This window comes from Hypomesus transpacificus, chromosome 23, assembly GCF_021917145.1.
Source record: "Hypomesus transpacificus isolate Combined female chromosome 23, fHypTra1, whole genome shotgun sequence".
NCBI lineage: Eukaryota > Metazoa > Chordata > Actinopteri > Osmeriformes > Osmeridae > Hypomesus > Hypomesus transpacificus.
The window spans coordinates 1,001,722-1,026,996 of NC_061082.1; the positions used below are offsets into that span (position 1 = coordinate 1,001,722).

General features: G+C 50.6%; 1 protein-coding gene across 1 annotated transcript; it reads right to left on the reverse strand.

Moving 5' to 3' along the window:
• Positions 1-176: 176 nt before the first annotated feature.
• On the reverse strand, positions 177-24,359 carry hecw2a (HECT, C2 and WW domain containing E3 ubiquitin protein ligase 2a). The gene is made up of 30 exons (XM_047047482.1): positions 23,743-24,359; positions 17,617-18,515; positions 13,965-14,072; positions 13,431-13,525; positions 13,269-13,332; positions 12,929-13,098; positions 12,349-12,488; positions 12,109-12,209; positions 10,776-11,602; positions 10,366-10,666; positions 9,976-10,068; positions 9,626-9,776; positions 9,339-9,445; positions 9,033-9,157; positions 8,715-8,900; positions 8,425-8,559; positions 8,150-8,252; positions 7,875-7,971; positions 7,490-7,573; positions 7,276-7,364; positions 6,439-6,559; positions 6,203-6,316; positions 5,929-6,081; positions 5,654-5,752; positions 5,163-5,292; positions 4,919-5,065; positions 4,678-4,792; positions 3,981-4,066; positions 3,716-3,828; positions 177-3,511 (listed from the first exon to the last, which is right to left on the reverse strand). The coding sequence occupies exons 2-30, from the start codon at positions 17,987-17,989 to the stop codon at positions 3,400-3,402; spliced, it is 4,539 nt and encodes a 1,512-aa protein (XP_046903438.1). The 5' UTR covers positions 17,990-18,515; positions 23,743-24,359; the 3' UTR covers positions 177-3,399.
• Between the last annotated feature and the right edge of the window lie 916 nt (positions 24,360-25,275).

Genomic DNA, 25,275 nt, shown 5'->3' on the forward strand with positions numbered 1-25,275 from the left:
CACGTGAAATGCGTGAGTAGTACACTTCCCATTTCTGGAGATCTGAAATCACAAACGAGATAATCTAAACATTCAAATGGCTTCAAAACCGTGATCCACCGGAAACCAAAATGTAACAGAACAGTCTTTGATATGTGTCAAAAAAAGTATACAGTCATGTTTCATCAATTAAAACTTGCTGTTTGTTGATGTCTTTTTAATACAATCATTGGGGTGAAATGGAGACATACATACAGGAGCTTTGCATAGAGTGGAGATTCTGATATGGGTATGCCCACGTCCTGCAACTAGTGAAGTGGGAGTAGAAGTAATGAGCTGTGACCTCACAAAGGGGCCTGTGGATCTCCGTATTACTGGACAAGTCTTGGTAGCAGTTTGAGTAAAAGCCTCAGAATGGAAAATGTCAAATTGGCCGAAAAGCCGAATCATTTTTACCCTGACGCGAAGAGTCGGTGCTCATGCCACAAAGCTGCCCTCTAAACTTGAGGTGAAAGATCCACGGATGTGACAGAGGTTGAGGATATGTTGTTTGACTGAAATAGAGAGAAATGGTTGTCTATGCAAGCCCCAAACCTTTGGTACATTCGGTGCAAAATATATATATTTGTACACAGAACAGGACATACATGTACAATTACATAAAGAGAGAGACATACAGGGCCACACACATGATACACAAACAGGTGCTCTCGCTTTCACATGATCAACACAGCACTATTGATTCCCTGTGTATCCAGGTTCTCAATGACCCCTTGACCTCCAACCTATCTCTGAGACAGGTGGACAGGTGTGAAAGTAACAGTAACACTTCACTTGAAGCATGCGGCCATGACACTTTTCATAATACCGCCATGGAGATGCACTTTTTGCTTCTCGCAACTTACCAAGCCATGTTACAACACACACAAGTACATCTAACTGCCTTTGCCTAGTCACCTCTTCGTAACTATACCGCTGGAACAGCGTGGTGAAAAACCTACATCCTCACCCTTCAAGTAAAGTGCTAACCAAAGTGACATAAAAGTATCCAGCTCCCCCACCCCACTCTTCAAATCGATAGCAATATCCTCATGCAAAAAAGCTAGAAAGGACAGAGTGTTGCACTATTTCAACATGCAATATCGAGCTATAACACAACGCCATCTAGGGGTGGCCTTCAGTACTGCTCACAGAGCTGCCTGATGGACCCCTGCATGCAGGATGGGGTGGGACTGGGAGAGGGACTAGGAACCCCTGCATGCAGGATGGGGTGGGACTGGGAGAGGGACTAGGAACCCCTGCATGCAGGATGGGGTGGGACTGGGAGAGGGACTAGAGCTGCCTCCACAACACCATAGCTGTGGAGTGTCTAGGACTATTTAGGTTCTGGGTTGTCCAGCTCAAACAAGACTCTGTACATTAATTGTAATCGTACATGCAACCCATAGAAAATGTACTGTATGTGTGTGGGTGAGAGTGTGAATGAGCCTTTGGGTAAGGGGGAAATGCACTAAAAAGACCAGTTTAAACACATGCTTTCAAGACATTAATTACTTCTTCTACATGGGCTTGTATACCCAAAGCTGAAAGGACATTGTTGTCGTGCACAATATACATAGGTAAGAACTTGATTTGTTCCTGATCTCTGTGTAACCAAGGAAACTTCAGGTCAGAAGGTCAGAAACCAACCAACCAACACCAGTCCTCCTTCCTGGGTACCTGACTACCCCCACTTTATCCTGCACTGCCCTCGTGTGGAAATATCATAGAACTGTCTTCAGACAGAGCTGCAGCAGTGGTTCGTTTTCATAGTTTTTAGTTTTTGCATTGCAACACATCTAAAGCCATTCATGTTTTTTTCCTGACCTATCAAACTTGGTTTATTGTTGTGACCCATGGAGGGATGTAAGTTATATCCTCTCACATCAAGGCACGAGGCCGGTGCCACAATGAGTCTACTCCTCCCTATCTCTTGTTCAGCCGCCATGTTTGTAGTTTATTTTTAATTCCCCACTTCCTGATGATAATTCCATTTCCTCTTCAGCCAAAGGACCAAAAAGGCTTTTCAATCATCCACCAGGAAAGCTGGCAATTCTGAAGAGGTCATACATTCAGTCATTGATTTGATACATTCATCAGTTTACTGTAGAAGAGGCGAGAATGTCAGTGAGAGTGAGATTGAGCTAATTGATCAGCATATTCTGTCTGTGGTGTGTGTGAAAATGTGGTCATTTGAAGGATGATGAGTTCCCCTCAGACTGAGTCTACGCAGTGTTCCCGCTTTCAGGGCGAGAGAAAGTGCATCGTTGGTGAGCTAATGTTTTGTGTGAGTATCCTTACTTTGTATTTATCTGTGTGTGTGTGTGTTGTGAAGTGTGTAGTTGCCCTAGAAAGAGAATACTGTGTTTAGGGATGTGACAAGGTTTCTGACAGTCCTTAAAGGTTCTAATGTATCATTTTCAAATCCATACAAAGATAACAGTCTTAAACATTAAGATCTCTTCCCGTCCACATAACGACAAGATACTAACACCAAACAATCCTCCATGGACTCTTCTCTGTCTACACTGAAGGAGGACCGGTGATGTATTTCCATCATAATACTGCTACTATATTACTATCATTAGTTTGTGTGTGTGTGTGTTTGTGTCAACCCAGTGTGTCTGCTGAAGTGCCAGGTAAAAATGGGTTCAGTCTTGTGTTCGAAAGCCAAGGCAATAGTCTGTATATATGCTGCAGCCCCACAGTAAAAATGACACAGTTCAGAGGTCCAGAGAAAAGAGGGAGGGAGGGAGGAGCCCAGGGGAGTTAGAAGGGCTGGTCTCTGGGGCAGAGGGGCGCACTGAGCACCCGGAGAGAGGGAGGGGGCACCAGGAGCGAAGGCCATCATAACTGAAGAGGTAAAGCACACATGTGGCTGGATGAGAGGGTGTCGTGTGTGGGAAAGGATACAGTCTAGTTGCTGGATGAGAGGGTGTCGTGTGTGGGGAAGGATACAGTCTAGTTGCTGGATGAGAGGGTGTCGTGTGTGGGGAAGGATACAGTCTAGTTGCTTGATTCCGATTTTACACCACTCAATATATAAAACAGACATGCACCTCGGACCTAAAGGCTATTTGTGGATCTAAAAGTTAGAGGGGATCTCAAGACTGTCCATTGATCTTTAGAGAGAGAGACAGAGAGAGCGAGAGAGGGGAGAGAGAGAGAGAGAGAGAGAGAGAGAGAGAGAGAGAGAGAGAGAGAGAGAGAGAGAGAGAGAGAAAGAGAGAGAGAATGAAGCCGTGCTGTTTGATGTGTGATGAAAGTGCAGACAGTTTGTATACTGTCACTGTCTAAGATGTTGCATTTTCTCTTTTTGCAATGAGGCCAACCCAGGGTGGTCAGCCTTTTTGGGGAGGGTGGGCAGACATTTTGGGGAGGTTATTCCAATCCGAAGGTGCTTGTTTCCTCCACGGCAGTGAGCATCTTCTCATAGAGCATGGAGAAAGAGGGATACGGAGGGAGGTCCAGACGGTTAAAACAGGTATGGGCTCTGAGAAAGAGAGAGAAAGAGAGAGGAATAGAGATAGAGAGAGGAATAGAGATAGAGAGTGGGGAAAACCAAAGGTAGATAGGTAGAGTGGGAGAGAATATTAGTTTACATTTTAACACCCTCTCCTCAGAAACACAGTCATCTGCACAAACATGACATGATCTGCACGCTGGAAGGCAACTGCAGAGAAACCAACATGGCTACCTGGGTAAGGAGGTGATTTTGCCCCACTTCTCCACACAGAACCTGCGAGGTCCGTTGCTGCCCCTTAGAGAGGCGAACCCTTCATAGGGAATACTGGAGGTGCCTGTCACAAACTAGAGAGGAGACAGGAGACTAAGGGAAATGCCAGCTATGTTCTACATGACGGGCTCAAAGCCAGGACAAACATAGTGACGGCAGGATTAAGACTGATAAACAACAATACCGGGGGCCGCCAGATGGGAGCGGTGTTTGCGAGCGCGCCTACCTGCAGAAGTCTCAGCCTCTGCTCGTTGTTAAACCTCTCCACCGCCGCCCAGAACCAGCGGATCACGATGTGGTTGTCGTGGTAACCTGCGGAGAGAAACGCAGCGGCGTTCCGAGTGAGCTGCATGCTAGCCGACAACGAGACTTTGAAGCGACTTTGACGCGACTCCTCAGCCCCTCCACTGTGACGCTGGAACGAGCTACCTTGACGGTACAGGCCAAGACGAGGGGTCGATGCTAACTCAATCCCGGCCCGTCCGTAAGGAAAGGAGTTGAACCGCCCTCGCACGATTAATAGCCAGTTCCCTGGCAGCTAACCAAATGTAGTGACATCGACATTCCCATTAGGTAAAGGCTTTAAACTTGGTCCGACGTGAATGTGACGGGCATGGATTTCCGTGTCCAATGGGGCGATACTTTACACGCTAGCATCTTTATATCAGGAACTCGTGAAGACAAAAAGCTGCTACAGGCTTTGTGGTGTTGACAGCAGAATTTAAATCCCTTCATACAAATGACTCCTAACTTTGTCTCATTTTCTGTATGACCCCCCACCGTCCAAGTCAAACCTCAAGCCCTGTTAGGCCCAGTATTCACCAGTCCTTACCTAGCTTAACTAGCTTACCATGTCTATCAGTATTCACCAGTCTGTACCACCTAACTACTCTGTCTAGCAGTCCTGACTTTAGGGTGGTTACCTCCTCTGTACTCTGTGTTGCTCCTCCAGTCCGCCAGGTCGATCTCAGCCGTGCCAGCGATCACCAGTTCCAGCTCCCGGGCGTCAAACACAGACACCAGCCGCACATCCACCACCTGACACACACGCAGACACACAGAACCACACCACCAGAGATGACGACACACAGCCTGTCAACACCCTCCAGCCCTCCTGACAGAACCCAGGCTGTCCCAGTGAGAGTGTGCCCCTCCCTCCCACACCTCATAGAAGCCCCGGACCAGGCTCTCTGTCTGCTGGGCCACGCCCCTCTCGATGCGCCACTTCACCATGCGCTCGATGTACTCCTTCTTGTTCTTCTCCGACACGGGGATTCCAGCACCGCCTGGCTTCAGCTCTCTCTCCGTGATCTACACAGGACACACACACACAGGCTGGGAATACACACACACACACACACACACAGGCTTAGAATACACACACACACTAACACACAGCCTACCACACCTGTCCGAACACCTCCTCGTTGACGGTGAAGGTGAGATCCAGCATGTCCTCGATGTCGTTGTCCTTCATCCACTGCAGGCTCTGGTGGAACTCCTCATCCAGGAACTCCAGGTCACTCAGGTCACACAGGCTGCAGAGGTCAAAGGTCAGACATACCTCAATTGCCTCACACTAAAACATTTGATTCAACTACAAAGCTACAGTTTCTCCTTGCTAACTGAGTGTTTTGTCTCACACTAGTAGAGTTGTGCATCTCTGACTACAGGTATAGCTCTGGCATAGAGCGTCTGTCTGCAGATCAAGAGATCACAGGTTTAAATGCCCCCCCGTGTACGTCACTTTGGATAAAAACATTAGCTAAATTAATACATCAGACTGCATTAGGGTCCTACTGGGATCCTATTTGGCAGGGTGGCACTCTGACGAAGCCATTCATTCAGCGTTGCCCCCTGCTGCTGGGAGGTTAGCCAGGACAGCGAGGACAGACTCACATGCGCAGTAGGCCCTTGTAGAACGGACGGGTGAAGAAGGCGTCCAGCAGGTACTGGTGGATCAGAGCCAGACCCAGGATACGGCCGCTAAAACGAAACCTGGCAACACAAACACACAGAGTACAGTGATGATGCTCTCTCTCTCATTCCCCCCCCCCCCCCTCTCTCTCTCTCTCTCTCTCTCTCTGTTGACTTATTATCTTTGATAATATGTTACAAATTTGTTATGTTTGATAACATCCCACGCTCATCCTTCTCCACCAGCAGCATCTCACCATTCGTGATGGTTGTCCACGAAGGCCGACATGGGGCTGATCTGCACAGTGTAGGTGTCGTTGGCCGAGTACTCAAACAGACCATAATACGGGTTGAAGAGCTCTCGAGACACCAGGAAGAAGAACTCTCTGGAGGGGCCGCTGTAGTCAAGACTACCACACACACACACACACACACACACACACACACACACACACAGGTGTATAGGTGAGCACACACATTAACACACACACACTTGTCCAGTGGAGTGTACATGCTGGGAGGCAGACTCACCCCTCCTCCCCCACAAAGCTGACGTAGAGCTTGCTCCTCTGCAGGTCTTTACGTGAGTAACACATGATCTGGTTGAAGGCATCTTCCAGGAGGTGGTCTCTGCGGATGATCAGCCTGGAAGGAACACACACACACGATCACCCAAAACTCAGCATATAAATTCCAATGCTCCATCCTTCACATCAGGTGTGCTGTGGCTTCCTGCAGCAGCAGCATCAGCCTGGAGAGACACTCACTTGACCTTCCCCGGACCCTGGCCGTAGCCCTTGGTCTCCAGCTTGCGGTAGAAGTTCCTCAGCTTGGCTTCAAAGTCCCGCTTGTACGGCGCCGGGGCCCTGGCGTTGGCTCGCTGAGTCCCTGGGAGACGGGAGAGAGAGGGTCAGAGACAGGAGAGACCAGAGAGAGAGGGTCAGAGACAGGAGAGACCAGAGAGAGAGGGTCAGAGACAGGAGAGATCAGAGAGAGAGGGTCAGAGACAGGAGAGACCAGAGAGAGAGGGTCAGAGACAGGAGAGACCAGAGAGAGAGGGTCAGAGACAGGAGAGACCAGAGAGAGAGGGTCAGAGACAGGAGAGACCAGAGAGAGAGGGTCAGAGACAGGAGAGACCAGAGAGAGAGGGTCAGAGACAGGAGAGACCAGAGAGAGAGGGTCAGAGACAGGAGAGACCAGAGAGAGAGTCAGAGATACAGCACAGAAACAGGGAGGAGTAGCGACAGGTTGGGTCCATGCAGGTTAATCCAAGAATCTCAGATGTACTCAATGTAAATTTAGATTTATTATCTTCAGGGGTATAAAAAAAAGTAATTGAAGAGCACTAAGCAATTTTTCCGGATCAAGGCTTTGTTTCATTATCTTGCCTGGACTCGGTTGAATAGTTTAGGATTGGAATGAGGAGAGGAGGAGAGAGGGGGAGATGGGAGGAGAGGAGGTGAAGAAGAAGGAAGCAGATGGAAGAAGGATGGACCGATGAGAGAGAACAAGAGAACACTTATATTTCTCATTTGATCATTTTAAATTGGATTGAAGTATACTATTGTTGTGCTTGGGGTGTTGTGTGTGTGTAAACAGCTCACCTGGGGAGCTCTGTGGGGAGGAGATGGAGTAGCTAGGGTGCAGTAAGGCATGAGGCGGAACGTACGACATCACTTCCTCTTCAAACAAACTGGAGAGACAAGAGACACAACCTAAGAACACATAGCTCTGCTTCATGCACACACACATTTATTCTTTACACACACAGACACACACATTTCTTCTTCACACACACAAACACATACCCACACTCACCTGAGTAAGATAACGAGATCAGCATCACTGGAGAGACGAGCCAGCCCAGACACACCCTCGCTGCGAATAAACTGAACCCTCTCCCTGCACACACACACACACAGGGTTTAGCAATGGGGGTTTACACACACTAATCAGACGCATTATCAGGAAGGATGTAACGTGAAGGATCACAAGGGTGATGGAGGAGGGTTGCCGCGGTTACAGAGGAGGGAGGAGTTGGTGGAGGAGGATTGCTGGGGGTGAAAGAGGAAGGTTGCCAAGGTGATGGAAGAGGGTTGTTGGGGGTGATGGAGGAGGGTTGCTGGGGGTGATGGAGGAGGGTTGCCAGGGTGATGGAGGAGGGTTGATGGGGTGATGGAGGAGGGTTGCCGTGGTAACACACTTCAGAGAGTGGTTCCTGACGAGCTCCGGCTGACGCTCCTGCAGGATCTCAAAGATGTTGGGTTGCCGTAGAAACGCCACTATCTTGTCATTGTAGGCTGGAGAAAGAACATGAGATATAACTACAGAGACATCCTTGTGTCAGGTAAAAACATACATATGCTGATATTGTGTGCACATGATCAGGTTCAGGTTACTGATCATGTTAATATGATCAGGTAACTAGTGTTATTATTTGATTCTGATGATGTTTCTATGAGGGTCCAGGATACCCACCCACAGGAACCAGGTCCTGGTACTGGTTGCGGCTGGAGCCGCTGAAGGTGCTGGACGGCCGGGGTGTCAGAGGAGGAGGGCTCTGCCGGGAGTCATCCACCACCTGGAGCACAGGGGGCCAATGTATCTGGGGTGTGTGTATGTGTGTGTTTTTGTGTGTAGGGTTTGGGTTAGGATTAGGGTTAGGTGTCTTTGTCTGGGTGTGTGTATGTTTCTGTGTGTGTTTGTGTGTGTGTGTAGGTGGTGATGGAAGTCTGTGTGTGTGTGTGTCTCACCTCCCCGGCGCTGTGGCTGCGCTGGCGGCTGAGGTGCTGGCGATGAGCCAGCAGACCAGAGGAGCGGGAGCTCTGGAGAGGGAGCCGGGGGTCAATGAAGGTCGTGGAGCGACAGTTATGATCCACGAAGAATGACTGGAGACACAGAAATAGAGAGCTGACATCACACACACACATGCACACGCACACTGAAAGCTCCATCACCACCAACCCTCTCTCTCTCTCTCTGTCTGTCTCTTTCTCTCTCTCTCTCTCTCTCTCTCTCTCTCTCTGTCTCTCTCTCTCTCTACCTTGCCCGTGTGGTCGTGTTTCATCTCCCAGCCTCTCGGCAGCTCCAGCTGCTTGTTGGAGAACATGTTGAGGAACGTGACCAGGTCTCGGTTGTGCTGGTAGCGCTCAAAGTGGTGCGCGTCGCGCCGCACCTTGCTGATCATGTGCTTCAGACAGGTGTTACTCGTAAACATGCGATAGGCACTCTGGAGGGAGGAAGAGGAGGTGAGGTCATCAGAAAGGGACGACTTGACTCTGTAAAAGGGTTCAGGGGTTGTGTTTGAAGGAGGTGTGAAGAAGTTGCGAGGCGGGGGTTAGAGATCAGAGGTCAGACTCACAGGGTTAGAATGCAGCACGGTGAAGAAGTCTGGGCTGCAGAGGAACTTGGCGCTGGGAGACTGGAGCAGCAGGGAGAGGCGTGAGCGTGAACTGGAGTGGCCCACCGTGCTGTCTCTACGGTACTCTGAGGACACAGGAGGAGGCTGAGGCTCTGGAACACACACACTCAACAGAGGACCACACACACAGCAGTGTACAAACACACACACAGACACAAACACACACACTGACACACAGAAACACACGCACACAGACAGACACAAACACACACACACACACACGGACAGGGTAGTGCAGAGTCTGACCAGGGATGGCATGGTGCAGCAGGTCGCTGTCTGGGGGCTCTGGGGGGAGGTCTACTGTAGTCTCCTCTGTCCGCTCACTGGTCATGGTCCTCCTGATGCTCTGGTACCTGGGGGGGGGGGGGGGGTAAGAGAGACTAGTTTGGTAACTCCCCTCATTAACAAGAGTGGGTGGTGTGTCTGGATTAAAGTCATGCTGGAACACAATAATAATGTATTCATTTAGCAGATGCTTTTATCTTGCCCCCGCCCCCTCCGCCCCCCCTCCTCCCCCCCCTCTGCCCCCCCACCGGCGGTTCAGCTGCTCCATCTGCTGGATGGAGTTGGAGCGTGTGAGGCCCTGGGGGGCGGGGGGGCCGGTGGGACGCTGCCAGGTGGTGGTGCGGTTCACATGATCCACGAAGAAGATCCGGCCGTGGCTGTCAATCCTGGCCTCCCAGTCTGAGGACACACATAAAGACACACAAAGACACACAAAGACACACATACACAAGAGAGTGAGTGAGAGAGGGAGGGAGAGAAAGAGAGAGAGAGAGGGGGGGGAGAGAGAGAGAGGTAGGGAGAGAGAGAGAGAGAGAGAGAGAGAGAGAGAGAGAGAGGGGGAGAAGGAGAGAGAGAGCATGAGGACACACACACTCACTAGGGGGCAGGGGCTCGTCTACACGCTGATAGCGGTGGATGTCATGGCGGACCGAGGGCAGAGACTGGACCGGGAGGCCATTCACCTGGGCACCTGGACACACAGGAAACAGGAAACAGGAAACGCATGATGCAGGAGAAATGACGAAACAAGGAAGCGAGGATAAACATTGATTCCAATCCAAATTATATCACAAATCTGAAAGTTTAGATAGAGAGACTGCTCCTTACCATCCTCTCCATCAGTTTAGATAGAGAGACTGTTCCTTACCATCCTCTCCATCAGTTTAGATAGAGAGACTGTTCCTTACCATCCTCTCCATCAGTTTAGATAGAGAGACTGTTCCTTACCATCCTCTCCATCAGTTTAGATCGAGAGACTGTTCCTTACCATCCTCTCCATCAGTTTCTGTGGCAGGCTGATCAGAATCCACTGACCCCGCCTCCCCAGCGGGTTTAGGCTCCTCCCCTTCCACTTCCTGGGTCACTCCTTCAGCTGCCTGCAAGCTCCGCCTCCGCTCGTTACTTTCCTCGGCTGGGTTTTGCTCAATGGCAGCTGGTGCCTCTGTCTCAACCTCATTGGTTGCAGTTCGCCCGCCACCCTCGTCATCTACGTCTTGATTGGTTGGAGGCGTGTCGGTGAGGACGTCTCCCCCTGGGTCAATAGCAGTCTCCGCCCCTTCCTCTGCCTCCTAGCAACGCACCCAGCAACAAAAACAACACATCAGACAGACACAGGATCGAAGATCTGAGGTTCCTGAAGCCAGCCTGGATAGGGCTCTCCTGCTCCCAGTGACTCACCACAGCGGTCGCCATGTTGACAGGACAGCTCTCAGACGACGACAACACCGTCTGGGGGGCGGTTGCCATGGAGCAGGTGTCAACGTCAGACGACAGGTCCTCCACGGGCCCTGGCCCCCCCTCCCCCTCCTGCCCCTCCAGACAGTCAGGCAAGAGACTGTGTGACACGGCTTCCGAGAAGGGAGCTTCGTCCACTTCTGAGAACACGTCAGGTTCAGACGCATCCTCTAGGTCCACCTCCGTCTCAAACTCCGGGGCCAGCTCCATCTCTGAAACCCCCCCGTCCGCCCCCACCCCCTCCCCCAGCCCCAGCCCCACCCCCTCCCCCAGCTCCGAGGGGAGCTCGGGGAAGGGGTCTTCGTCGTGGCTGTCTTGGCCGTGCGTGGCCCCGTTGAACAGGAGAGGAGAGCCAGGTACAGGGGTGATGTCATTGGGCCCCGACCGCTCATCATCCTCGTCAGAGTCGATGTGCAGCATGGCGCTGAGGCGTGTGTGCGTGGGGAAGCTGGAGCGCAGCTTGGGCGAGGCGGCTCCAAGGGGCCGCTCTCCGGGGCCCTTGGGGGCCTCAATGGCATCCAGGCCCTCGCTGAGCGAACGCTGCAGGAGGTAGGACCCAGAAGACGCCCCCCTGTCCATCAGCCCGCCCTCGGCCCTGCCCAGCTCTGCGGAGGCCCCGCCCTCCCAAGGGCCCCCGGACCCCTGGGAGCCGGTGGGAGAGGGACCCGCTGAGACGATGGGGAGATGGTGGGGCAGGTCCTCGTCGTCAGAGGGGGTTCCTGGGGTTCCGTTCAGAGTGGAGACACCTATGATGGAGTCAGGAGACGCCCCTAAAGAGAGAGAGGGAGAGGGAGGGAGGGAGAGACAGAGAGACAGAGAGAGAGAGAGAGAGAGAGAGAGAGGGGGGGGGGAGAGAGAGAGAAACAGAGAGAGAGAGAGAGAGAGAGAGAGAGAGAGAGAGAGAGAGAGAGAGAGAGAGAGAGAGAGAGAGAGAGAGAGAGAGAGAGGGAGGGAGGCAGGCAGGCAGGCAGGCAGAAAGTGAGACAGAGAGCCTTGTATTCACAACAATATTCAGCAGGAAACGAATAACCAAAAGGGAAGCAGTATCGTACAGTTCAGGCCTGGGTCAACTACTTGCAAATGCTATCAAATAGTTAATAACTTGAGTGGGCTTAATTTATCTTACCCAGCGCAATGAAACTAATGGATCGGTCCCATAAGTGCCAACACTGAGACAAATCAAGCGAGCCTCAATTACTTTCAAGTAATTGATCTAGGTAATTGACCCAGGTTTGGAACAGTGTTGCTGGTCCCCCTCGGGTCAGGGGCCTCTCACCGTCCGGTCCGGTGGAGGTGAGCTCCATCCTGAACTGCATCTGCCCGCTGACGTGCTCCGTGGGCAGACGCCGACACAGAGAGAAGCTCACAGGCTGGACCCTGAGCACAACATCACATGACCAATACAACATGATTATAGGAGGATAATATGATCATTACATGATGCTTACATGATTAGTGTGTGTGTGTGTGTGTGTGTTTGTACATGCGTGTGTGTGTGGTCCCTCTAAACACCAACCCAGGTATCTTCTCCAGCAGTCTCTGTACAGGGATGGTCAGCTGACCAAGGAAGCGCTTGATTATTGGTCGACTTTTTGCAAACTTGTCCTTCACCTCGATGTAGAGAATATCTGTCACCAACGCTACAAAAGTATACTTCTGCAGAAAGGGAAAAAGTTGTCTGGGTATGCACACAGACATATGTGTGCGTGTGTGTGTGTGACAGTGTGTGTGACAGTGTGTTTGAAAGTGTGTGTGAGTGTGACAGTGTGTGTGTGTGTGTGTGACAGTGTGTGTGACAGTGTGTGTGTGTGACAGTGTGTGTGTGTGTGTGTGACAGTGTGTGTGTGTGTGTGTGACAGTGTGTGTGACAGTGTGTGTGTGTGTGACAGTGTGTGTGACAGTGTGTGTGTGTGACAGTGTGTGTGTGTGTGACAGTGTGTTTGACAGTGTGTATGTGTGACAGTGTGTGTGACAGTGTGTGTGTGTGTGACAGTGTGTGTGTGTGTGACAGTGTGTGTGACAGTGTGTGTGTGTGACAGTGTGTGTGTGTGTGACAGTGTGTGTGTTCTGAAGGCCCTCTGTGGCCTGACACTTGCCTCTTTGTGCCAGACGGGGTTGGTGGTGTTGGAGATGATGGCGGAGCGTCTCTCCTGCCCGTGGTGGCTGAAGGTGGGGAATCCACTGCGCTTGCCTGGGTGGATGGACATCTTCAGGTAGGGGTCCGGGTTAAAGAACATGCCCTTCTTCAGACCCAACGCTCGCAGATCTACAGAGAGAGAGAGAGAATAGCAGAGGGAAAGGGAGGGAGGGAAAGAGATCCTGTGTTTTTCTGCTGCATCTCAATCATTTCCTGATGTAGTAAACAACACTCTGGCGATGTTGAACGCTCTAAAAGTGAGTTTCCTCTGAGGAGAGAGAGGCTGTCCTGAAACATACCTGTCAAAGTGAAGCTGATCAGTTTACGAGGATGCTCTGTCCCTGCCTGCCCCTCACCATCCCCCTGAGGACCAAACACAAAGATGTCACACACACACACACTCACCCACTCACCCACTCACACTCACACACAGACACACTCACTCGCTCACTCACACACACCTGTACTCCGGGGTTCTTCACAGTGATGCAGGGGGTGGTTGCTCTCAGGCCTCCACTGACGCCATGGTAGTACTTGAAACAGATCTTGGTCTCAGCTGGGACACACAGCAGACAGACATGAGGACACAGCCCTACTGGCACGGAGACTACCAGACCCACTGGGTGGTACAGCTCTACTGTGGGGTCTCTCCTTCACTGTGTGATACAGCTCTACTGTGGGGTCTCTCCCTCACTGTGTGAAACAGCTCTACTGTGCGGTCTCTCCCTCACTGTGTGAAACAGCTCTACTGTGGGGTCTCTCCCTCACTGGGTGATACAGCTCTACTGTGGGTCTCTCCCTCACTGTGTGAAACAGCTCTACTGTGGGGTCTCTCCCTCACTGGGTGATACAGCTCTACTGTGGGTCTCTCCCTCACTGTGTGAAACAGCTCTGATGTGGGGTCTCTCCCTCACTGGGTGATACAGCTCTACTGTGGGGTCTCTCCCTCACTGTGATACAGCTCAACTGTGCGGTCTCTCCCTTGGTTCACTCACGCTCCATGAAGTAGGGTCCTGGTTCCAGCCTCCAGACGATCTGGCCCCTCTGAGTCCCGTTCACCCCTCGGTTCTTACAGTCCCACACGTTGGATGGGCTGGTCTCGTCTGGAGCGGGGGGCAACGGCTTCATTAGAGGGGTATTATGTGAGTGGGTGAATCTGTGTGTGTGTGTGACTGTGGGTGTGTGTGCGTGTGAGAGAGAGTATGTGTTCACAATTTCAGCACAGCGTTCACCATTCAACCTTGTAGTGGATCTGCCTCTATGCAGAAAAGTATTTTGCCTCAAAACTAGGGTTTTCATCTCATCAGTGAAACTCAGTGGCTACTCTCCACAACCTCTAACCAGAGGACAGAGCAACTTCTACTGGAGAGCGAAAATGGAGGGAATCGCCCCGCGCAGCACTTTCCCCCTCGCTAACGAACAGCGTGGAACAAGCAGACGATGCTGAACGAGCCGTAGGGGAAGTGAGCTGGAGCAGGGTGAAGAGGAGGGGGGAGGAGGGGGAAGGAGAGGGCAGGGTGAAGGGGAGGAGGGGGAAAGAGAGGGCAGGGTGAAGGGGAGGAGGGGGAAGGAGAGGGCAGGGTGAAGAGGAGGGGGAGGAGGGGGAAGGAGAGGGCAGGGGGAAGAGGAGGGGGGAGGTGGGGGAAGGAGAGGGCAGGGGGAAGAGGAGGAGGGGGAAGGAGAGGGCAGGGTGAAGGGGAGGAGGGGGAAGGAGAGGGCAGGGTGAAGAGGAGGGGGAGGAGGGGGAAGGAGAGGGCAGGGGGAAGAGGAGGGGGGAGGTGGGGGAAGGAGAGGGCAGGGGTAAGGGGAGGTGGGGGAAGGAGAGGGCAGGGGGAAGGGGAGGTGGGGGAAGGAGAGGGCAGGGTGAAGAGGAGGGGGAGGAGGGGGAAGGAGAGGGCAGGGGGAAGAGGAGGGGGGAGGTGGGGGAAGGAGAGGGCAGGGGTAAGGGGAGGTGGGGGAAGGAGAGGGCAGGGGGAAGGGGAGGTGGGGGAAGGGGGAGGGCACATCATTGAATGTCTGCTTACTCGTGGAAAGCGTGGTTAGCAGAACCCTCTCCTCCCTGGGGAGGGGAGCCACAGGAGCCCCCCCCCCCCCCGGCGCAGGTAATGAAGTCGTAAAGACCTCCTGATCGATAGCAGGGCTAGCCAGCTAGTACGTGGCCGCGCGCCACAACGATCCTCTCTCTCCTTCCGCTCGCACCGTCTGGCCGGGAGGAGTGGTGATGGACAGGAAGTGCAGGGAGGTCAGAGGGTCACCGGGGACAGACTAGGAAGTGATGCGTGTCACTGCTTTTTTGTCTCAATGTGAGATTCTTTTGGATAAATGCTTCTTCTAATGTCAAGGCTTTCGCCGACGTAAACAAACAAATACTCCATACATTCATTACAGCAAATACGTGATACGCCCCGAGTCGTATTTGGTATTGCTTTTCAACGCAATAGCAAAACAGGCTAAACGGTTCAGCTTGTTAGCATTTACCAGCGCGCCGGGTCGATGAATACCTACCCTGTCAAATTCCCCCTTCTAAGCACAGTGTGTATTCTAGACCACCCAGGAAACCCTGCAAGGTGCACATGGTTAGTGTGTGTGTGTGTTATGGTGTATGTTACATTATGTGCGCGCATTATGGTGTGTGTTATGGTGTGTGTTAGATTATGGTGTGTGTTGTAGTGTGTGTGTTACAGAACCCCAGGGCAGAGGTCTTAGTGTCGACTCAGTCTTCCCCCTGTGTGACTCCTCGCCAGCTCTAGACTCAGTCTTCCCCCTGTGTGACTCCTCGCCAGCTCTAGACTCAGTCTTCCCCCTGTGTGACTCCTCGCCAGCTCTAGACTCAGTCTTCCCCCTGTGTGACTCCTCGCCAGCTCTAGACTCAGTCTTCCCCCTGTGTGACTCCTCGCCAGCTCTAGACTCAGTCTTCCCCCTGTGTGACTCCTCGCCAGCTCTAGACTCAGTCTTCCCCCTGTGTGACTCCTCGCCAGCTCTAGACTCAGTCTTCCCCCTGTGTGACTCCTCGCCAGCTCTAGACTCAGTCTTCCCCCTGTGTGACTCCTCGCCAGCTCTAGACTCAGTCTTCCCCCTGTGTGACTCCTCGCCAGCTCTAGACTCAGTCTTCCCCCTGTGTGACTCCTCGCCAGCTCTAGACTCAGTCTTCCCCCTGTGTGACTCCTCGCCAGCTCTAGACTCAGTCTTCCCCCTGTGTGACTCCTCGCCAGCTCTAGACTCAGTCTTCCCCCTGTGTGACTCCTCGCCAGCTCTAGACTCAGTCTTCCCCCTGTGTGACTCCTCGCCAGCTCTAGACTCAGTCTTCCCCCTGTGTGACTCCTCGCCAGCTCTAGACTCAGTCTTCCCCCTGTGTGACTCCTCGCCAGCTCTAGACTCAGTCTTCCCCCTGTGTGACTCCTCGCCAGCTCTAGACTCAGTCTTCCCCCTGTGTGACTCCTCGCCAGCTCTAGACTCAGTCTTCCCCCTGTGTGACTCCTCGCCAGCTCTAGACTCAGTCTTCCCCCTGTGTGACTCCTCGCCAGCTCTAGACTCAGTCTTCCCCCTGTGTGACTCCTCGCCAGCTCTAGACTCAGTCTTCCCCCTGTGTGACTCCTCGCCAGCTCTAGACTCAGTCTTCCCCCTGTGTGACTCCTCGCCAGCTCTAGACTCAGTCTTCCCCCTGTGTGACTCCTCGCCAGCTCTAGACTCAGTCTTCCCCCTGTGTGACTCCTCGCCAGCTCTAGACTCAGTCTTCCCCCTGTGTGACTCCTCGCCAGCTCTAGACTCAGTCTTCCCCCTGTGTGACCCCTCGCCAGCTCTAGACTCAGTCTTCCCCCTGTGTGACTCCTCGCCAGCTCTAGACTCAGTCTTCCCCCTGTGTGACTCCTCGCCAGCTCTAGACTCAGTCTTCCCCCTGTGTGACTCCTCGCCAGCTCTAGACTCAGTCTTCCCCCTGTGTGACTCCTCGCCAGCTCTAGACTCAGTCTTCCCCCTGTGTGACTCCTCGCCAGCTCTAGACTCAGTCTTCCCCCTGTGTGACTCCTCGCCAGCTCTAGACTCAGTCTTCCCCCTGTGTGACTCCTCGCCAGCTCTAGACTCAGTCTTCCCCCTGTGTGACTCCTCGCCAGCTCTAGACTCAGTCTTCCCCCTGTGTGACTCCTCGCCAGCTCTAGACTCAGTCTTCCCCCTGTGTGACTCCTCGCCAGCTCTAGACTCAGTCTTCCCCCTGTGTGACTCCTCGCCAGCTCTAGACTCAGTAATGACTGTGAGCTGGAGGATCCTGCAGAAGACACCTCGATGGAGGACTCTTAAAATCAGCCAATGTCCTTGAAGGACAACCAGGGTCAATTTGTTTCCTTGAATACATAAACCACATTCAGGGTGCAATACAAATCACAGTTTTGTTCCATCTCTACTATGTGGTTATATGTAGGTTCTATGCAGTACTATTATCATCAGCAATAAAAGTAGTTATGTGTTTGATTAACCTTTCCTGAAACCTGCAGATTTATAGTTGGCTGTGTGAAGGACAAATTCAGTAAACAAAACAATCTGGTGTATCTGACAGGTAAAGCTGTAAAACCTCCTGCTTCAAGTATGTTTAAGTGAGTTCCTCAGCAGTCCAATCCCGTGTGAGCAGCATGAGGAGAGGAGGGGGCAGCTCACCGATGTGGTAGAGACCAATCCAGTCAGTGGCGTCCACTTCCTCCTTGATGTCCCAGGAGATGACCAGGTTCTGTCCTCGGTTCAGGGTGAACTCCAGGGTGGACGCCGTCAGCGACGACCGACTCTGTGAGGTCACCAGGTCGGTGTCGCTGTTGGCGCGAGGCAGCCCCATGGGTCCGCCCACCAGGGAGGCGGAGTCTGTGGAGGCCCCGCCCCTTTCCGCCAGGCTGCGCAGGTTGTCGGGGCTGAGGGTGTGTCTGAGGTGCGGGCTGCGTCGCCGCGGCGCCGACAGGTGTTCCCGCCCAACGGCCAGCGTGGGGGTGGTGTGCTGCCGCGTCCTGGGGAGGACGGCCGTGGCGAGGGAGGGGCGCATGGCGGCGGCGGGCGAGGGGCCAAAACAGGAAGGAGGGGAGGGGCTAAAGTAGGTGTTGGGGGAGGAGCCAAAGCAGGAGGGGAGGAGGGGCCAAAGCAGGAGGGGGGGAGGGGCCAAAGCTAGCTAAGTAGACAGGAAATGCTTGGCGCAGCTACACAAGTCCCCAGACAGTGTCTGGATAACCCTCAGCCTTGATCGTCGTCACGGAGATAATTTTCAGGGTTGTTGACCGCCGAGCCACAAGGACCTTATTGGAGGGATGGACCTTGTGGCACGTTCAAGGTTGAGGTTGCTAAGTGGTGCGTGGGATTGTTCTGTCATGAGGAGGTGGCTCCTGTAAGACGGTGTGTAGCTCCTCTTGGCTTCCCTGAACAGTCACAGCTCTTCCAGGCCCGACCCCCCCGTCGGCGACCGCACAGACAGGAACAGGGACCGTAAAGCACTCAAAGATTTCAGACTTATTCGATGCCGCAACAATGTGAGTCACTCTCGATGCTGCTCCTCCAGTGAGGTGAGGCCAGGAGGGCTAGAAGGAAAGGAGTGGAAAGAGAGGGGTGAAACAAAGACAACAGTGTCAGTCCTAACGTCCAACATACACACAGCCAGTGAAATAGAGTTGCACTCAAGAGAGCCCTAAACAAGCATTTGTCTCAGAGCTGTCGGTGGTTCTGTCACCAGTACAAATAAGCCTGCCGCACAACTATTTACACATCCAACCGCACCACTCTATTTACACATCCAACCATTACAGCTCTGTGAGCATTTGAATGCAGAACAAGAGGTTAGCAGTTCGGATCCCCCCTGTATTGTACTTTGCTTTGAATAAAAGCATAATCTGAATGAGTATTTTACACAACTTTATTAAAGTAGAAACTAATTTAGGTAAGTCATGATGTTAACCATTATAGTCCCATTTTCGAAATAATACAGCTGTGACTCCACAATTAATGATTTTTTTTTTAAGTCTCTGATGTGCCACTTAAACACTGGATGAATGTAAAAATGTCTCTGGCTACATATTATGAGCGCATTAGCAATTATTTCCTACTCCTTGTACAATTGCACCCCTGTGGGATCAGAGTCTAATTTAATTGGAGTGAATTAAATGCAATACAAGGAGGGTACTTTCTCATTTGTTTCCTCCATTCTTTCTTTCTTTCTCTGTTTATATATACATATTGTGACAACTCTGTCTGCCTTCCTCAATTCCTCTCTTCACTCCTCCTCCCCCTCCTACCCCCCCTCTTCCTCCTTTTCCCCTCTTCCTCCTCCTCCCCTTCCTCCTCCTCCTCCTCCCCTCCTCCTCCTCTCTGGCTCCAGTGTTATGGGAGCTGTCAGAATGACTGTCCTAGAAAAGGGAAGTAAGACACAGCAGAGAGAGGCTTCCATGAAGCTCTTAAATCACAGCAGGCTTTCGGGAAATATCCAGAGAACAGCCCCTTCAGATCCTCAACTCCTGCCATGTTGCTTGTGTGTGTGTGTGGTGGTCGTGGGGGGGGGGGGGGAGACGTGAAACATAAAGATCAAAATGCAAAGCAGAGCTTATTCTATGTGCTGAGCAATGGAGTCGAGTCACAGTTTTTGGAGTGCGGGTGGGTATAAAGCATCTCTCAGTCAGCGTGACATTCATGGCTTTTCCTTATTTGGGCTGATCTAAGCTCACTTCTGTCATCCTTGGCTGTTGTGAATTATTCAAAATGTCCAAGCTGTCCTCTGACAGCACAGCTGCAGCGCTGCAGAACTGAGGTGCCATGCTTTCAGACACCGGCTGGTTCCTGTACCAAAGCTATTTTGCGACATGGCCAAATGTCTGCTGTGTGTGTATGCGAGAGAGAGAGAAGATCGTTTGTGCTTCTGCACAACCCTTATTGAAACTAGAGCCCCCCCCAGCATCGGACATCAGGAAAGCCTGGATGTCCCACAGGACTACAACCGACACCCACACACACACACACACACACAGCCACACAGCCACACACACACACACACACACAGCCACACACACACACACACACACAGCCACCCACACACACACACACACACAGCCACCCACAAACACACACACACACACAGCCACCCACACACACACACACACACAGCCACCCACACACACACACACACACAGCCACCCACAAACACACACACACACACAGCCACCCACACACACACACACACACAGCCACCCACACACACTCACAAACACAGACACTCACTCATACATTACCCATATACATTTGTGGGAGAAAGACAAATATACATAAACAGCAGCCGTTTACACAATCTAGAGAGAGAACCATCTAAAGAGAGGACTGTTACATAACTGTTCTTGAGGTCCTGAAATTCCTTCTCCTTGTGTTGTTTTCCCTGACCATAGTGGGAGAGGTCTGGTCTGTGTCTGTCACACTGGGAGACAAAGGGATAAGCAATCTGTTTTCCACAACACAGGCAGGAACATGACCTTAGTTAGAGGTTACCAAAGCCTGGATCTAAAGTAATCTCTGATTGGTTACACAAAGGATTTAACTATATTGGTTTCCCGTCAAAGTATTAGGGTGTATCTGAGGGTAGGCCTATGGAGTATGAATATTAAAGTATAAAAACATGAAGTATTAAAGTATCAGGTATTAAAGGAATTTTTGATGCTTTGATTATTATTTTAGGGGTTGTAAATACGGCTGCTTATTACGTAAGGCAGTTGAAACGACAGATGGAAACTTCCTTGGCCTTGTTAGAATACTTTAAAAACAAAACAGATTCCTCTTGCGCTCTTTCTATAAGACACTAATTTAACGGGACATGATGTGGTAGAGCCCTTCCCCTCTCCTGTCCAGTCGCATTACACCAAGGACTACCTCAACGAGGAGAACAGACTGTTTTCAAAAAAACGTTTCATGTGATTCCAAGCAAACTAGTGCAGCAAGTGAAGTTGTTTGTGTAGAAGATAGAAGATGGATACTGCTAGAGAATTTGTGATTTGTGCATTCTTACAAACTGTTTTTCTCGCCTTAAAAGTAGCAAAGTACTGTATATCTTTTTCCACCTACACCGGTGGTGCAGCGAGATGTCAAATATTGACTGACAAGTGTCCATCTGGCAGACATTTAGTCAATATCAGGCTGCCTGGTTTAGACTGAGCTTTTTGTCAACCTTGGGAGTCTATGGGAGGAAGGAGGAAGGAAGCGGGGGAAGGGATGGAGGAGGAGAGAGGAGGAGGGAGGGAGGGAGGGAGGGAGGGAGGGAGGGAGGGAGGGAGGGAGGGAGGGAGGGAGGGAGGGAGGGAGGGAGGGAGGGAGGGAGGGAGGAGGACGGAGGAAGTTGGAGGGTGGAGGAGGGATGGAGGGAGGAGGGAGGAGGGAGAGTACAAAGGGAAGAGCACGTTCCCATCTTGCCAAGAAGAAGAAGTGCTGAATCCTCAAGATGAAAGGCCCCGTCTACAGCAACTCCTCTGCAGAACACACACACCTGTCTAATATGGTGGTCTGCGTGTCTAAGTGTGTCAGCAACAGTGATATGTTAATGTTGATTTTGTGTGATTAGTTTTCTAACTGAGGAAGACAATTTTGGCTTTGTTATTTAAAAACTCTTCTGTTCAGAATGTGCATCTGACTGTGTCAGTGTGCATGTGGAGGGGGTTGGCTAGTGTGGTGTGAAGCTGTAGTGATGTCAGCACAGGGATTCCTTTCCACCAGTATGTGTGTGTGTGAGTACATGTGTCCCGTGTGTGTGTGTACGTGTGTGTGCATGTATATGTGAACGTCGGTATGCATGTGTGTGAGTGTCCGTGTCTGTGTGAGTGTATGTAAGTGTGTGTGTGTGTGTAGTGTGTGTGTAGGGACCCCTGCACCAGTGGAGGTGACTGCAGCACTACAGGCTGACTGAACGGGCACCTTGGGTAGCTGGCAGTCAGTCTGGCTCTGGGATCTTATTGTGCTTCACCAACACATTAAATACCCCAAGATATACACATACATCCTACTAAACACACACTCCTACACACAAACACACTACTCCACACACACACTCCTACACACAAACGCACACACACCCATTCTTGCCAACACAGGGAGTCAGATGGCTCAGCGGTCAGGGAGTTGGGCTATTGATCAGAAAGTTGTTGGTTCGATTCCCGGCCGTGCCAAAATTACGTTGTGTCCTTGGGCAAGGCACTTCACCCTACTTGCCTCGGGGGGAATATAATAAGGAACCATTCATAATACTATGAATGGTTCCTGACTCACGTAAACAAGAACTATTATATCCCAATTTACCCCTTTTAGCAGCAGAGACCAACCTCCTCGGCAGGTTGCATGCTGGGAGATATGGATTGGTTTCTTGTCTTAATGAGACAAATCAACATAAATACACTTGTTTCCAGAATTTCCTTCCACTGGTGCACATACATATAAACACACATACTGTTTGCTATTACTAACCCTAACATCAAGACAACACACATACTGTACACGCTTCAGTAAACAATCAATACAACAGATGGTGTACCATGTCTACAGAAGGTATACAGATATGGGATTTTATAAGTAAATGTGCACAGACTCCATAGTTTGGCACTGATAGAATCCATTTGAATTGCACCACTCGTTGGTGATTAATCAAATACCATATGAGCAGAGAATTTTAATTAGAATAATGATATTTATAGAATAATCATATATAATTAATTCTGCTGCTCAGGGATTTTTACCCATAAAAAATGTGAGCTATGACAGCATTGGAGGCTAAATATTAAAAAAATCTGCTGAAAATAGTTTTTAAAAACGAACTGTGAAGTATTCTAATATAATTTCTGAAGTGATCGTAAGTGTCCAGTAACTGATCAGCGCCATGCTTGAAGTCTTATCTAACAGCAGCAAGCCTGGCAACCTTCCAGAGCTCGAGTGAACCTGTGGCATAAATATCCTATCATGGCTCCTCGTGCGCTTTCATACAGGTGGTATCTTTCACGTTGATGGTTTCCTATGAGGTCAGCCCTGAAGAAAAGCGAGGCCCGCTAACAGACCGAGCTCACTGCTCAATAGACGGTTTCATCAAAGACTGCAGGCTGGTTGCCTCTCATTTTGATGTCATTGACGTTGAATTCATGAACTAAAAAGTCCATAACATCCATGGAAGAGCAATTTATTTTCACAAAGTTTAAGTATTTAACATCAATAAAAATCAATTCCATCCTCTGCTGCCAAGCCCAGCTCGACATGTCAGATCTATGCACCACTTCGGCATTCTGTAACAGCGTTTTTTACTTTATCAGTGCGACCTATTTGCGTGTAGATTGTAGCGTAACTTGTGCTGCCTACCTTTTGCACCACGACGGTGGGTCACAATGACCCGAAGGCAGCACAAGGGTTAATGAACATACACTCAATTAAGGTGAGAGGTACTAAACTGCTAGCCCACCTCATTAATATTCTCTTCTGATACTCTCTAGTATGTAGACCATCACGCACGCGGCTGAATCCTATGTGCCTCAGTGAAGGAATGTGCTGCTGTCATAGCTCGCTATTAGGTTACTGTGGGAATTCCCTACGTCATTTCTTTCATGGCCATCTCCTTGACAAAAGAAAAATCCGTTTAATCAATCAATTCTGTTTCAATACAAAGTGGTAAAACGCAGTACATTTCAGCCAAATGCTGGTTAGCAAAACAATGACAGATTTTAATTCCTATTGTCATCATTGTGGATGATGAACGTGTAAACGATCTTATCCATCAGGGATTCGTTGGGTGGCATGACTTACCTTTGGCGCAGAGGTGCAACGGAGAGGAAAGGAGAGAAACTGTGACAACACAGCCTTTCTCCGCAGCTCTATGATTTATAGAGTTGATATTACGATGAATTTGTTGCTCGGACGGGCGGGGTACGGCTCTAGGGGCCCAGGTCTCCGGGATGAATATAGCTCAGGCTGGGTTTGAGTCACGTACCACGACGGTATCCCCTTCTCCGGTTGACAGCACCGCTGGCAAGAAATTGTCGTGTTGCAGGCTGGTCGGCCCGATTTATGAAACTCTGTGGTCGGCCTTCTTGAAATGAAGCAACAGCGTCTGGAACGCACTAACATTGTTTCCTCCACAGCTTGTGTTTTAGTTATCTCACGCGAGTCCCCATCTTTTTCTCTGTATCGCAATGCGCTTTCGGTCCCGGCCGATCACGTCCTCGCGTCCATCCATAAATACCGCTGCCAGCAGACGCTCCGAAGCGAATAGCCTGTCCTGCAAGAAAATGCAGGTCTCGAGACAAACCTTTGCAGCGTAAGATGGCGTAGACTATTTAATTAACGCGGCATCTATGGATGGGGGGGCTATGACAGGGGTCATTATGAAGTTATGCATAATGCCTAATGCTTGAGCCGTGCCTCCCGTGTTGATGTGGTGAGAACAGTAAAGTGGGCGTTGACTTAAAGGGGATAGACCAGTCCAGATGCGTGTGTTGTGTGCATGCATGTGCAACAACTGATAACACAGCATTAACATCTGACGTTTTACTATAGACAAATGGCGTTAGCTGATCTCTCTTCGGTTCATTTGGTTTTGACGTGTCCCAAGTCAATACAATCACATAGCTTCAAATAGATATCTATGAAATGACACGCCTACATTTATAATACTATAATAATGTAGGTATAGTTGCATGCATAGACACACAATTCTACATGCCACTTGAAACTATGAGTGCGTGATGCGGTTATAGAGAAGAGCACTGTCCAGTGTCGCAGAGGTTTGGTGATAAAACACGACAAGAGCCCTTTTGCGGCCAGGACAGTTAGGAGCCTCGAGCCCTTCATTCAAACTGGGCTTGACATTCTAGGCCATGGGAACCCCAGCTTTCAAGAGAGAATAAACAGACAAATGAATAATTATATTTTAAATGTTGTACTACGCGGTAGTAAAAGGTAGGCATTGCGCCTCCGTTCACCTCAGTCTGAGGTGAGATCGTGTTCTTCTCTCCTGAGTGGGCAATAGGCAAGGTCAAGGAACTTGCATCACAACAATTGCCCGTCTCTGGCAGTGCTCAGTGCGCGTGCTTTTACGTTATATTAAATGAGTAATTTGATAGACCTTCAGTTATCATGACTAGAGCACACATATATAAAATATAAAACAATTATGTAAATAGCCTAATGAGAACCTTTTAAAACGTGTTACTCGAAGTGCATTTCCTCATAAAATAATTTTACAAAAACAATGATGTGGTTCATGAATGTAGGGTTTGAATGCAAAGTTTGTTGCAGTGGACACATCTTCATCGAGTGTCGAAGTTTTTTTGTTAAAGA